Genomic DNA, 13,327 nt, shown 5'->3' with positions numbered 1-13,327 from the left:
TTCACTTCACTGCTTTGGGTGATGTGTCTGTAAAGATGTCTTTGATGTGCATATCACGTAGTGTTTCGCCTATATTTCCTTCTATATATTTTATGGTTTCAGGTCTTATGTCTAGTTCTTTAATCCATTTTGAGTTGATTTTTGTGTATGGTGTGAGGTGGTGGTCAAGCTTCATTCTTTTGCATGTAGCGACCCAGTTTTCCCAGCACCATTTATTGAACAAACTTTCTTTGCTCCAATGCATATTCTTTGCTCCTTTGTCAAAGATTAGTTGACCATAAATCTGTGGGTTTATTTCTGGAATTTCTATTCGATTCCATTGGTCTGTATGTCTGTTCTTGTTCCAATACCATGCAGTTTTGATGATTATGCTTTGTAGTATAGTTTGAAGTCTGGGAGTCTGATGCCTCCATTCCTTTCTTTTTTTCAGGAGAGCTTTGGCTATTCGGGGTTTTTGGTGATTCCATATGAATTTCATCAATAATTGTTCTATTTCTTTGAAGAATGACATTGAAAATTTTGATTGGAATAGCATTGAATCTGTATATTGCTTTTGGTAGGATGGCCATTTTAATAATGTTTATTCTTCCAATCCATGAGCAGGGGATGTCTTTCCATTTCTTTGTGTCTTCTTCTATTTCTTTTAACAGTGTTTATAGTTTTCTTTGTATAGGTCCTTTACCTCTTTTGTTAGATTTATTCCCAAATATTTGATTTTTTTTGTTTCAATAAAAAAGGATGGTCTTTTTGATTTCTTCTTCTTCAGATTTATTGTTTGTGTATAGGAAGGCTACTGACTTTTGCGTGTTGATTTTGTATCCTGCCACTTTACTGACTGATGTGATGAGTTGAATTAGCTTTTCTGTGGTTTTTGGGGTTCTCTATGTATAATATCATATCGTCTGCAAATAGTGATAGTTTGACTTCTCTTTTCCTATTTGGATTCCTTGGATGTCTTTCTCTTGTCTTATTGCCCTGGCTAGGACTTCCAGTATTATATTGAAAAGCAGTGGTGAGAGTGGACATCCTTGTCTTGTTCCAGATCTTAATGGAATTGCTTTCAGCTTTTCACCATTGACAATGATACTGGCTGTTGGCTTGTCATAGATGGCCTTTATGATGTTGAGGTATGTTCCTTGTATCCCAAGAATTTCAAGGGCTTTTATCATGAATGGGTGTTGCACTTTGTCGAAAGCTTTCTCAGCATCTATTGATATTATCATATGGTTTTATATTTCTTTTTGTTGATGTGTTGGATAACGTTGATTGATTTTCGGATGTTAAACCATCCTTGTGCCCCTGGAATGAATCCAACTTGGTCGTGGTGAATTATCTTATGGATACATTGTTGGATTCTGATAGCTAAAATTTTATTGAGGATTTTTGCATCAGTGTTCATTAGGGAGATTGGCCTGTAGTTTTCCTTTTTGTGTTGTCCTTGTTCGGTTTTGGTATTAGTGTAATATTGGCTTCATAGAACGTGTTTGGTATTGTCCCTTCCTTCTCAATTTTTGGAAGAGTTTGTGAAGGATAGGCACTAATTCGTCTCTGAATGTTTGGTAGAATTCATTTGTAAATCCATCAGGTCCTGGGCTTTTGTTTTTGGGGAGGTTTTTTATTACCATTTCAATTTCGCTAATTGTAATTGGTCTGTTTAGGTGTTCTATTTCTTCTTTATCTAGCTTTGGGTGATTGTAGAGTTGTAGGAATTTGTCCATCTCCTCTAGATTGTTGAACTTGTTTCCATATAACTGTTCATAGTAGTTACTGATTATTCTTTTGATTTCTGCTGTGTCCGTGTGATTTCTCCTCTTTCATTGATGATCCTGTTTATTTGTGCTTTCTCCCTTTTTTCCTTTGTGAGCCTGGCTAGGGGTTTGTCTATTTTATTGATTTTTTCAAAGAACCAGCTCTTGGTTTCATTGATCTTTTGGATTGTTTTTTAGTTTCAATTTCATTTATTTCTGCTTTGGTTTTATTATTTCTTTTCTTCTACTGGTTCTGGGTTTTTTTGTTGTTCTTTTTCTAGATCTTTGAGCTTCGAGATTAGGTTGTTTCTTTGAGTTCTTTTTGTTTTTGTGTGTGAGCTTCTATTGCTATATTTTTCCTCTTATTACTGCTTTTGCTGCATCCCATACATTTAGGATATTGGTGTCCTCCTTGTCATTCAATTCAAAGAATTTTTTAATTTCTTCTTTGATCTCCTCGTTAGTCCAGTGGTCTTCCAGTAGTGTGGCTTTTAATCTCCATGAGGTAGGATAGTTCCTTGCCTTCTTTTTATGATTTATTTCTAGTTTGATGCCTTCGTGGTCAGAAAAGATGGTTGGTTGGTATGATTTCAATCTTGGTGTATCTTGATGTTTGTCTTGTGCCCCAGTATGTGATCGATCCTGGAGAATGATCCATGTGCGCTTGAGAAAAATGTGTACTCCGTTTTTTTGGGGTTTAGTGTTCTATAGATGTCTGTTAAGCCCAAATGCTCTAGGTCCTTATTTAGAGCTTAGTTTCTTTACTTATTTTTTGTCTTGTTGATCTATCCATTGTTGATAGTGGTGTGTTGAAGTCTCCCACTACATATGTGTTTTCTCTGATGTCTGTTTTCAGAGAGGACAACAGTTGTCTGATATATTTTGGTGCTCTTCGTTTGGTGAGTATATGTTAATGAGTGTTATTTCTTCTTGAAGTATTGTCCCCTTAATCATAATGTAGTGACCATTGGGTCTCTTTTTATTTTTTTGAGTTTGAAGTCTGTTTTATCTGATATAAGTATAGCTGTTCCTGCTTTCTTTTTTGGCCCATTTGCTTGTAGGATTGTTTTCCATCCTTTGACTTTGAGCCTATTTTATCTTTTGTAGCTAAATGTGTTTCCTGGAGACAGCAAAAGGTTGGGTTTTGTTTCTTAATCCAGGCTGCAACTCTGTGTCTTTTTATTGAAGAGTTTAGTCCATTTACATTTAGAGTTATTGATATGTTAGCATCTGTATTTGCCATTATGTTTGTCTTTCCTTTGATTTTATTTATTTATTCTTTTAATAACTTTTTTTTTGGTCTTCTTTCGTTGTTATTCGTCCCTCTGAGGTTCTGGCTTTAGGATTCCTTGTAGTATTTTTGGAGTGGGGGTTTAGTCGCAATGAAATTCCCGGAGTTTCTCTTTGTCTGGGAAGGTCCATATTCTTTCTTCATGGAGGAAAGAGAGCTTTGCGGGATAGAGTATTCTTGGTTGGCATCTGTTTTCTTGGAGTCTGTTGACTATGTCCCTCCACTCTCTCCTTGCCCGTAGTGTTTCTTCAGAGAAGTCTGATGTCAGCCTGATTGGTTTTCCTTTGAATGTTATCTTTTCTTCCCTCTTGTCAGCTTCATTATTTTTCCTTGTCCTGGATTCTTGGGAGCTTTACTATTATGTGTCTTGCTGTGTTTTCCTTTCGTCGTGGAAGTTTGGTGTTCTTCTTGCTTCTTGTATATCAATTTTCAGCTCCTTCTTCTCATTTGGGAAGTTCTCTTCAATTATATCCATGAATATTTTCTCTGTTCCTACATCTCTCTCCTCTCCTTCTGGAATTCCTATAACTCTTATATTTCCTTTCCTCATGGAGTCAGATAGTTCCCGAAGTCTTTCTTCATTCTTTTTCCTTCGTACTTCTCTTTCCTTTTCTGTTTTGGTTCTTTTTATTTCTGTGTCTTCAAGATTACTTATTCGTTCTTCCATTTCATCTATTCTGCTTTCATTGCTTTTCCCAGAGTTCTTTAGTTCCTCCATTAATTCTTTGATCTCCTGCATTTCTCTTACTTCCCTCTTCAGGGACTCAATTTCCTTCTTCTGATCTATCACTTTTTTAATCATGGCAATTTTAAATTCTCTTTCTGGAAGGCTCAGAAGTTCTTCCAAGTTGCTGTCGTTGCAATCTGGGGAGTGGTTTTCTTTTTGTGGTGTGCTTCTTTCCTGAGGAGTTTTTTTTAGGTTGCGTGTGGTTCTTCTACTCCCTACTGTCTGTTTTCTAATTTGTCGTATGCGTTGGGACACTGTGTTGCTCGGACTGACTGACATCTTGGGTGAACTTCTCCGCTCCCCTCTGGCTCTTCCAGGAGCCATCTCTGTCTTCTAGGGGAGCTTTCTGCTGGTTTTAGGCAGTTTTTACTTAAGAAATGTCCCTGTTCTCAAATGGCGAAGCGGGATGCAGTCCCTGCGCCTCCGGTTTCAGGCACACTCTTCTGCGCACCCGGTCTGCCCCGGACGTGGGTGCCTGCTCCCTCTGTGGGCTCAGACTGCTGGTCGGAAGGGGCCTGGCGTGGAATAACTTCCCGGCTGGCCACTGGGTCCTCCAGAAACCTTCTGCCCTTTTCAAGCAGTCTTAAGAAATGTCCTGTTTTATAGGGTGTTAGTGACTTTTTTTTTCCCTGGTCGCTAGGTGGCGCCAGAGATCTCTCCTATTGTCCTTGGGGGGCTGTTTTTCGCCTCCCCCACCCGTGGGACAGAGAACAGAGGGGAATGGTAGGGTACACCTCAACAGCTTTGGGTGCTGTGTCTGCCTTGTGCCCCACCGTCGTGGAGAAACCACGCCCCGAATTTTCGTGCCCCGGGTCTCAGTTCAAAGCCCTCAGTTCCAGGACGCGGGCTGTAGCCCAGTTCAGTGGCGCGGGAATGGCGCCTTTTGCACCGCTCCCGTGCCTGGGCGCCTGGTTCCTGCTCACTCAGGGAGGGACCTTCACCTCAGTGAGGACCTCTGTGCGTCTCCCCACAAGCCTAGGTCGCAGGCGCGGGGACCTGGGCAGCCGCGATCCAGGTTTGCACTTGCTTTTCAAGCGCGCAGAGCGCGCCGCTCTCCGCGCAGGCTTACCGGCAGCCCGGGCTGTGTGCGCGTCTCCCGGGGTCTTTGTTCTTCTCTAATGGCGCCCAGAGCCGTTCGCTCACCGCCGCGGCGGATCCTGCAGGGTTCGCCTCAGCTCCCGTTCACGGGGTGTGGTGCTGCAATAGTTCCTTTCCACTCACAGGCCCGCTTGCTGCGTCGTTTGTTCTTGTTGGCAGTTTTGGTTTGTTTTTCCTCCTCTCTGCCGGTCGGAGAGTGCCGGCTCTGTGGGCGGGGAGGGGGGAGCAGGGTTCTGCGCTCCCTCCCTTCTAGTCCTCTTTTATGGCCAGTTCTTCTTAGGGCAGTTCGCTGGCGTCACCCGTTTATCTTCCGTGTCCCAGTTCTCACTGGGACCTGCCGCTTTTCCTCCCTATTAACTTTTTTTAATGGGAGATCTTACTCGCAGCGTCTCCTCGCCGCCATATTGCTCCGCCCCTCTCCCATGTATGTTTTAAAGACAATCCATGTGTGAACGGTATTAACGGGTCAGTGAGATGCGCTCACACCCAGCTCCCCGACTACATCTCTTCCCAGCATGACCTTGCTCTACAGGAGGTGGGTGCCAGGATCTGCACCAACACTAGGTAAGTTAAAATGCCACATTGTGTGAGTCTTGGTCTTTTGCACTGTTTAGAGAAAAGCCTGTGTATCATGGTGTTCACAGATCATGACTCATCTAGCAAATCGTGGATCATTCTTAAAATTACTTTTGCAAATGAATTGGACCAAAATAGATCTCACCTTGTATTTTTGTTGAAATCGTGTGTTTTACCATTTTCTTACTGATTCCTAAATGACAGGATTAGATCTTTATAAATCTTTTCCATAGTTGTGTGTGTGATTAGGTTCTAATAAATAGCTTGGTTGGTGATGTTACTTTCAGACATTACAATTTCTTAGACACAGAAGTAAGTAGATGTTGATGTTTTGTTCATGGCGGTTACAGTTTAGTTCTGGATATGATCCCCCCCATGCCCTACCTCTCCTTCTCCTTCACTCACAGAAAGAACAAATTGTGGGTCTTCATTTTTGTGTACATGGGATGTGTTTTCTGTCAATGGACCCATTGCCAGGGTAAAGGGACAATGACTGTGGCTTTGAATCCTGCCTCTGTTCACTTCGAGCATTATGGGCTCAGAGAAGTCACTGACTCCCTGAGCACCTGCTTCCTCATGTAGCAAACTTGCCTGGGGTCTCACACAGTATATAGGTGGTCTGAGAGGTAGAATTCTCATCATTGCTCAACAGAGTGCACAAAAAAAATTAAAATTCTACCTGCAGAAGCACATTTTGATGTTCATTCAATTAGCTGCATTCTCAGAACCCCTTTTCTGTGGATAGAGAAAGTCTAGTGAAGTCAGGAGAGACAGTGTCATACATTAGGGGAAGAAGAGCCTCCTCTGTTGTCTCCAAGTCTGCAGTCAGGCCTGCATTGTCATGTTCTGTTGGCTTAGAACAGCCAGGGAGGCAAAGTATTCCAAAGAGCTACTCTTCACAGGAATATTTTAACCTATCAAATGATACTGTATCTTGATTCCAGAAATATCTGGGATCAAGTTCACGAAAATATCTGGGATCAAGTTCACGAAAATGCGATATCTTGCCAGCTGCCATCATTTTTGCTTTTGGAAAGGTCAAACCTGCTGCTTTCCTGGACATGCTCAGTCACCAGAACCAGAGCCCCACTACAGCGCCTCTTCCTGGAATAAAGAGCAGCTGGAAGATCCCCTGCACATTGCATCAAGGCTTCTATGTGGGGTGTCGCCTACATGTGAGTCTTGAATCATGTAAATCCAGGTAAAGTAAAAAAGTAAACAGTTTGGTCTGGAAGTTTATTTTTCCCTCTTCTCACACAGCAGTGCAATCTGCATGGTGTTCCAGTGACTGGGAGGCTTCCTTGTGGGCAAGTAGACTGACGCAAAGAAGCTGGAGGATAAGCTGGTGCTTGTCAAAGTTCCTGATCTCTCTGGTGTCTGATACATGGGGCATTCAAAAGTGTAGAGCTCTGCATCTGTGTGACTGGAGGCACTGGGCCTTTCAGTAGAAATCTGGAAAAGAAAGTCCTTAACTGAAATGGCATAGCGCAAGCATACCAGTGACTCCCACTTTTTATGTTAGGTTTGTGGGATTTGCTACAGCATGGTTGTATGACTACTAGTAGAAATAATGCCGAAGAATGCACTTTAAAGAGTAATTATCATGTCCTTCCAGTGCATATTCTTGAGAAATAACTTTGGATGTTATTGTAGCATCTATTGATATTTTGGGTTTTAGCAATAGTTTGGCCTGTTTTCAATGTTTGCTGTCTGAAGCATATCGCCAAATTTCCCAAGTGAAGCTGCAGAGGGTGGGGATAGAAGGAGTGGTCTGTAGGTATTGCTGAGGGAAGTTCAAGAGATTTAAGACCAGAATAACAGGTGGGTAGTTACCTTTGTGGGCAGGAAGTATATCTCAGGAAAATCACAGCACGTCTCAAAAGGAAGTGAATCTTCCAGTACTTTCTTTTCATGATTCCACCTTGCCCCCTCGATGAATAAACCAAAAACATGAGCGCCGATGTGTGTGAGGTTTGTGCCCTAAGATCAAAGTGAGATGGTGTCAGTGGGTCCCCAGACAGGAGGCTCCAGTGGGTGGGTCACCTCCCTTCCACCCTGGGGGGGACCACGCCCCCACCCCTAAGACCTGTTTCCTCAGGTTATAAGCTGTTGGTGCTTTGTAGGCTTTGGTGTATATATATGAAGATACTATACTGAAAAGTATTTCAAATAGTGAACCCCCAAGTTTCTAGAGTTATCCTCCTTAGCCCAGCTTTTTAGAAGACAGAAAAATTAGAGTCAAAATACTCTGCTTAAATTTATCACCTACTTCTATGTGCTACAATGATTGATTTAGGCTCTGAAAAGTTTAGAAGGCTAGGAAGGATTCTTTATCTTATTTTTGGATGATATGAAAAAGGTTAAATAGGTTTTGTATAAGTTCTGGTAAGTAGAAAATGTACTTTTCTGGGTGACTCCAGGATGCCAGGGGCTCTCTCAGATGTGTGCAGTAGCCATGTGATCCAGCATGATCCACCCGGTTCCCCCCAACCCCCATATTAAAAAATGGGCAAAGGGCTTGAATGGACATTTCTCCAAAGAGGCACAGATGGTCAAGAAGCACATGTCAATACTGCTAGTCACTAGGAGATTGCAAGTCAAGCCCTCAGTGAGCTGCCTCTCAACAGCTGGCCACCAACAGCCAGGAGACAGCAAGCACTGGTGAGGATATGGAGAAACCGCCCTGGCATCTGGGGGTCTGTGGGCACTGGGCTTTCTGCCTACGCTGCCTCCTGGTTATCCTCAGCACACCCTGGGTGCCATTGAGTTTCACTGCAGGCTGGCTGGGGGTTTCTGCTGGGAACCTGCTCAACTCTGGAATAAGGGGCTCACCATGAGAAGTTCAGGCTGATGGCAGCCGAGAGGAGAGGCCTGCCCCAGAGGGTCCAAACACATATTTACATCCTGATTGCTACAGTGTCTGGTCATTTGTTGTGGTTATTTAAATCTTTTATCCATTTCATTCATTCATTCGTGATTATTCCTATCCTCTTAGGGAAAGAGCAGGAGGATGAAGCAGAGCTTGGGGGCCTGCCTGGTTATGCTGCCCCTTTCATACCTATGGCAGGCCTGGCCCCTCCTAAGTGCCAAGTGAGGGTTTGCTGAGGGGATGACCATGTTTGAATGAACAGTTGCCCTTCCAATCTTTTAATCATTCATCACCTTAAAGGCTCTCCTGAGGATGCTGACTTTCCTCTGGATGGTGATGGGGAACTCCTCATCATTGATGTCAGGGCTGTCGGAGATCACGTGGTGAGTAAAAGTGAGGGCATTTGTAGAGATTCCTTGGGACCTCCCATAGTCTTGAAGCAAGGCAGTAAGAAAGGCTTTGAAGCAAAACACACACCAACAAGTACCTTGTGAGTCCAGGGGGCCAAAGTTGTGCACCTCCCAAATGTTCCCATGGAGGCTACAACAGAGATGTCTTGTGGGAGGAGAGAGTGGAGAGTGAGAGACTGGTGGGAGTCAGGAGGTGGGCACAAGCTGGCTGGGCAGGAGGAGACTTCAATCCAGCCACCTCACCGCCTTGGTGACATTAGTCTGGCCAGTTGATGGGCCTCTTGGGGAACAGTGGTTGCTTTTGTAGAAACGGTTTCCCACCCCCCACTGTGGGTTCCCACCCCCATGTGGGTTTAGAGGACCCTTAAATACTTCTGACCAAGCTTGACTGATCATGTGTCATGCTCCTGACAATCAGGATGGCTCTTTAGGAACAAGCACAACACCCAAGGGTGTCAGTCTTTCTCAAGAAATGTCACATTGACTTAGGGAAAAGACAGAGTCTAGAATCGCTAAACAGGTTGTGGTCATTCCCTGCCCTCCACCCCTTGGTTTCTTGGAGAAAGGCTGTGGGCAAGAGACACACCAGGCCCCTCTGGCCTGCAGTCTGAGCCCAGAGGGGGAGCGGGAACTCACCACAGGGGCAGACCAGGCACTCAGGGGAGTGTGTCCCGACATCGGCATTTTAGAACAGGGAACTTTCTTCAGTAAAGACTGCTTGAAACCGACAGATGGTTCCCGGAGGAGTCAGAGGGGAGCAGAGAAGTTCACCCAAGATGCCAGCCAGTCCCAGCAACACAGTGTCCCAATGCATACGGCAAATTAGAAAACAGACAGGGAGTAGAAGAACCACACGCAACCTAGCAACTCCTCAAAAAAAAGCACACCACAAAAAGAAAGCCACCCCCCAGATGGAAACAACAGTAACTTGGAAGAACTTCTGAGCCTTCCGGAAAGAGAATTTAAAATTGCCATGATTAAAAAACTGACAGAAGTCATAAAGGAAAACAATGATAAGGGAAAAATAATCAACGATCAGAAGAATGAAATTGAGTCCCTAAAGAGGGAAGTAAAAGAAATGCAGGAGATCAAGGAAATAATGGAGGCACTAAAGAACTCTGGGAAAAGCAATGAAAGCAGAATAGATGAAATGGAAGAATGAATAAGTACTCTTGAAGACACAGAAATAAAAAGAACCAAAACAGAAAACAAAAGAGAAGGAAGAACGAAAAAGACCAAAGAAAGACTTCGGGAACTATCTGACTCCATGAGGAAAGGAAATATAAGAGTTATAGGAATACCAGAAGGAGAGGAGAGAGAGATGTAGGAATAGAGAAAATATTCAAGGAGATAATTGAAGAGAACTTCCCAAATGTGAAGAAGGAGCTGAAAATTGATATACAAGAAGCAAGAAGAATACCAAACTTCCACAACAATAGGAAAAATACAGGAAGACATATAATAGTAAAGCTCCCAAGAATCCAGGAAAAGGAAAAAATAATGAAGCTGAAAAGAGGGAAGAAACAGGTAACATTGAGAGGAAAACCAATCAGGCTGACATCAGACTTCTCCAGAGAAACACTACGGGCAAGGAGAGAGTGGAGAGACATAGTCAACAGACTCCAAGAAAACAGAAGCCAACCAAGAATACTCTATCCTGCAAAGCTCTCCTTCCTCTATGAAGAAAGAATAAGGACCTTCCCAGACAAAGAGAAACTCTGGAATTTCATTACGACTAAACCCCCACTCCAAAAAATACTACAAGGAGTCCAAAAGCCAGAACCTCAGAGGGACGAATAATAATGAAAGAAGGCCAAAAAAAAAGTTATTAAAAGAATAAATAAATAAAATCAAAGGAAAGACAAACACAATGGCAAATACAGATGGTAACATAGCATAATTAGCTCTAAATGTAAATGGACTAAACTCTTCAATAAAAAGACACAGAGTCGCAGGCTGGATTAAGAAACAAAACCCAACCTTTTACTGTCTCCAGGAAACACATTTAGCTGCAAAAGATAAAAATAGACTCAAAGTTAAAGGATGGAAAACAATCCTACAAGCAAATGGAACAAAAAAGAAAGCAGATAAAACAGATTTCAAACTCAAAAAGATAAAAAGAGACCCCAACGGTCACTACATTATGATCAAGGGGACAATACTTCAAGAAGAAATAACACTCATTAACATATATTCACCAAACGAAGGAGCATCAAAATATATCAGACAACTATTGTCATCTCTGAAAACAGACATCAGAGAAAACACCAACGTATTGGGAGACTTAAACACACCACTATCAACAATGGATAGATCAACGACACAAAAAATAAGTAAAGACACTAAAGCTCTAAATAAGATCTAGAGCGCTTGGGCTTAACAGACATCTATAGAACACTATACCCAAAAAAAAAAAACAGAGTACATTTTTCTCAAGCGCACACGGATCATTCTCCAGGATTGATCACATATTGGGACACAAGACAAACATCAACAGATACACTAAGATTGAAATCATACCAACCATCTTTTCTGACCATGAAGGAATCAAACTAGAAATAAACCATAAAAAGAAGGCAAGGAACTCTCCTATCTCATGGAGATTGAAAACCACACTTCTGGAAGACCACTGGACTAACGAGGAGATCAAAGAAGAAATTAAAAAATTCTTTGAATGAATGACAAGGAGGACACCAATTTCCTAAATGTATGGGATGCAGCAAAAGCAGTAATAAGAGGAAAATATATAGCAAAATAGTCTCACATCAAGAAACAAGAAAGAACTCAAAGAAACAACCTAATCTCAAAGCTCAAAGATCTAGAAAAAAAAGAACAACAAAAAAACCCCAAAACCAGTAGCAGAAAAGAAATAATAAAAACCAAAGCAGAAATAAATGAAATCGAAACTAAAAACACAATCCAAAGAATCAATGAAACCAAAGGCTGGTTCTTCGAAAAAAATCAATAAAATAGACAGTTCCCTAGCCAGGCTCACAAAGGAAAAAAGGGAGAAAGCACAAATAAACAGGATCATAAAAGAAAGAGGAGAAATCACAACAGACACAGCAGAAATCAAAAGAATAATCAGTAACTACTATGAACAGTTATATGGAAACAAGTTCAACAATCTAGAGGAGATGGACAAATTCCTACAACTCTACAATCACCCAAAGCTAGATAAAGAAGAAATAGAACACCTAAACAGACCAATTACAAGCAGTGAAATTGAAATGGTAATCAAAAACCTCCCCAAAAACAAAAGCCCAGGACCTGATGGATTTACAAATGAATTCTACCAAACATTCAGAGATGAATTAGTGCCTATCCTTCATAAAATCTCCCAAAAAATTGAGAAGGAAGGGACAATACCAAACATGTTCTATGAAGTCAACATACACTAATACCAAAACTGAACAAGGACAACGCAAAAATGGAAAACTACAGGCCAATCTCCCTAATGAACACTGATGCAAAAATCCTCAATAATATTTTAGCTACCAGAATCCAACAATGTATCCATAAGATAATTCACTACGACCAAGTAGGATTCATGCCAGGGACACAAGGATGGTTCAACAACCCTGAAATCAATCAACGTTATCCAACACATCAACAAAAAGAAATATAAAAAACATATGATAATATCAATAGATGCTGAGAAAGCTTTCGACAAGCACAACACCCATTCATGATAAAAGCCCTTGAAATTCTTGGGATACAGGGAACATACCTTAACATCATAAAGGCCATATATGACAAGCCAACGGCCAGTATCATTCTCAATGGTGAAAAGCTGAAAGCATTTCCATTAAGATCTGGAACAAGACAAGGATGTCCACTCTCACCTCTGCTTTTCAATATAATACTAGAAGTCCTAGCCAGAGCAATAAGACGAGAGAAAGACATACAAGGAATCCAAATAGGAAAAGAAGAAGTCAAACTATCACTATTTGCAGATGATATGATAATATACATAGAGAACCCCAAAAACTCCACAGAAAAACGAATTCAACTCATCATCAGTTCAGTAAAGTGGCAGGATACAAAATCAACACACAAAAGTCAGTAGCCTTCCTATACACAAACAATACATCTGAAGAAGAAGAAATCAAAAAAACCATCCCTTTTATTATTAAAACAAAAAAAAATCAAATACTTGGGAATAAATCTAACAAAGAGTTAAAGGACCTATACAAAGAAAACTATAAAACACTGTTAAAAGAAATAGAGGAAGACACAAAGAAATGAAAGACATCTCCTGCTCATGGATTGGAAGAATAAACATTATTAAAATGGCCATGCTACCAAACGCAATATACAGATTCAATGCTATTCCAATAAAAATTTCAATGTCATTCTTCAAAGAAATACAACAATTATTGATGAAATTCATATGGAATCACCAAAAACCCCGAATAGCCAAAGCTCTCCTGAAAAAAAAAAAGAAGGGAATGGAGGCATCACACTCCCAGACTTCAAACTATACTACAAAGCCATAATCATCAAAACTGCATGGTATTGGAACAAGAACAGACTCACAGACCAATGGAATCAAATAGAAAATCCAGAAGTAAACCCACAGATTTATGGTCAACTAATATTTGACAA

General features: G+C 41.4%; 1 protein-coding gene across 12 annotated transcripts in view; it reads right to left on the bottom strand.

The window, feature by feature from the left end:
* Positions 1-6,672: 6,672 nt before the first annotated feature.
* DNAH14 (dynein axonemal heavy chain 14) overlaps positions 6,673-13,327 on the bottom strand; it is a 276,008-nt gene continuing 269,353 nt past the window's right edge. For 11 of the 12 annotated variants that reach the window (XM_054694831.1, XM_054694835.1, XM_054694839.1 and 8 more), the window contains 3 exons: positions 8,603-8,766; positions 7,274-7,420; positions 6,673-6,892 (listed from right to left, as the gene is read on the bottom strand). In XM_054694831.1, coding sequence (XP_054550806.1) covers positions 6,677-6,892; positions 7,274-7,420; positions 8,603-8,766 — 527 coding nt within the window. In that variant the 3' untranslated portion in view covers positions 6,673-6,676. The remainder of the gene's footprint in view (positions 6,893-7,273; positions 7,421-8,602; positions 8,767-13,327) is intronic. The other variant, XM_054694834.1, reaches the window with a different exon arrangement.

Source organism: Talpa occidentalis, unplaced genomic scaffold (genome assembly GCF_014898055.3).
Source record: "Talpa occidentalis isolate TD23 unplaced genomic scaffold, MPIMG_talOcc4v2.1 talOcc4.14, whole genome shotgun sequence".
NCBI classification, from domain to species: Eukaryota; Metazoa; Chordata; class Mammalia; order Eulipotyphla; family Talpidae; genus Talpa; species Talpa occidentalis.
The sequence above is the reverse complement of the archived record's forward strand: the minus strand, read 5'-3'. Positions and strand labels throughout refer to the sequence as shown.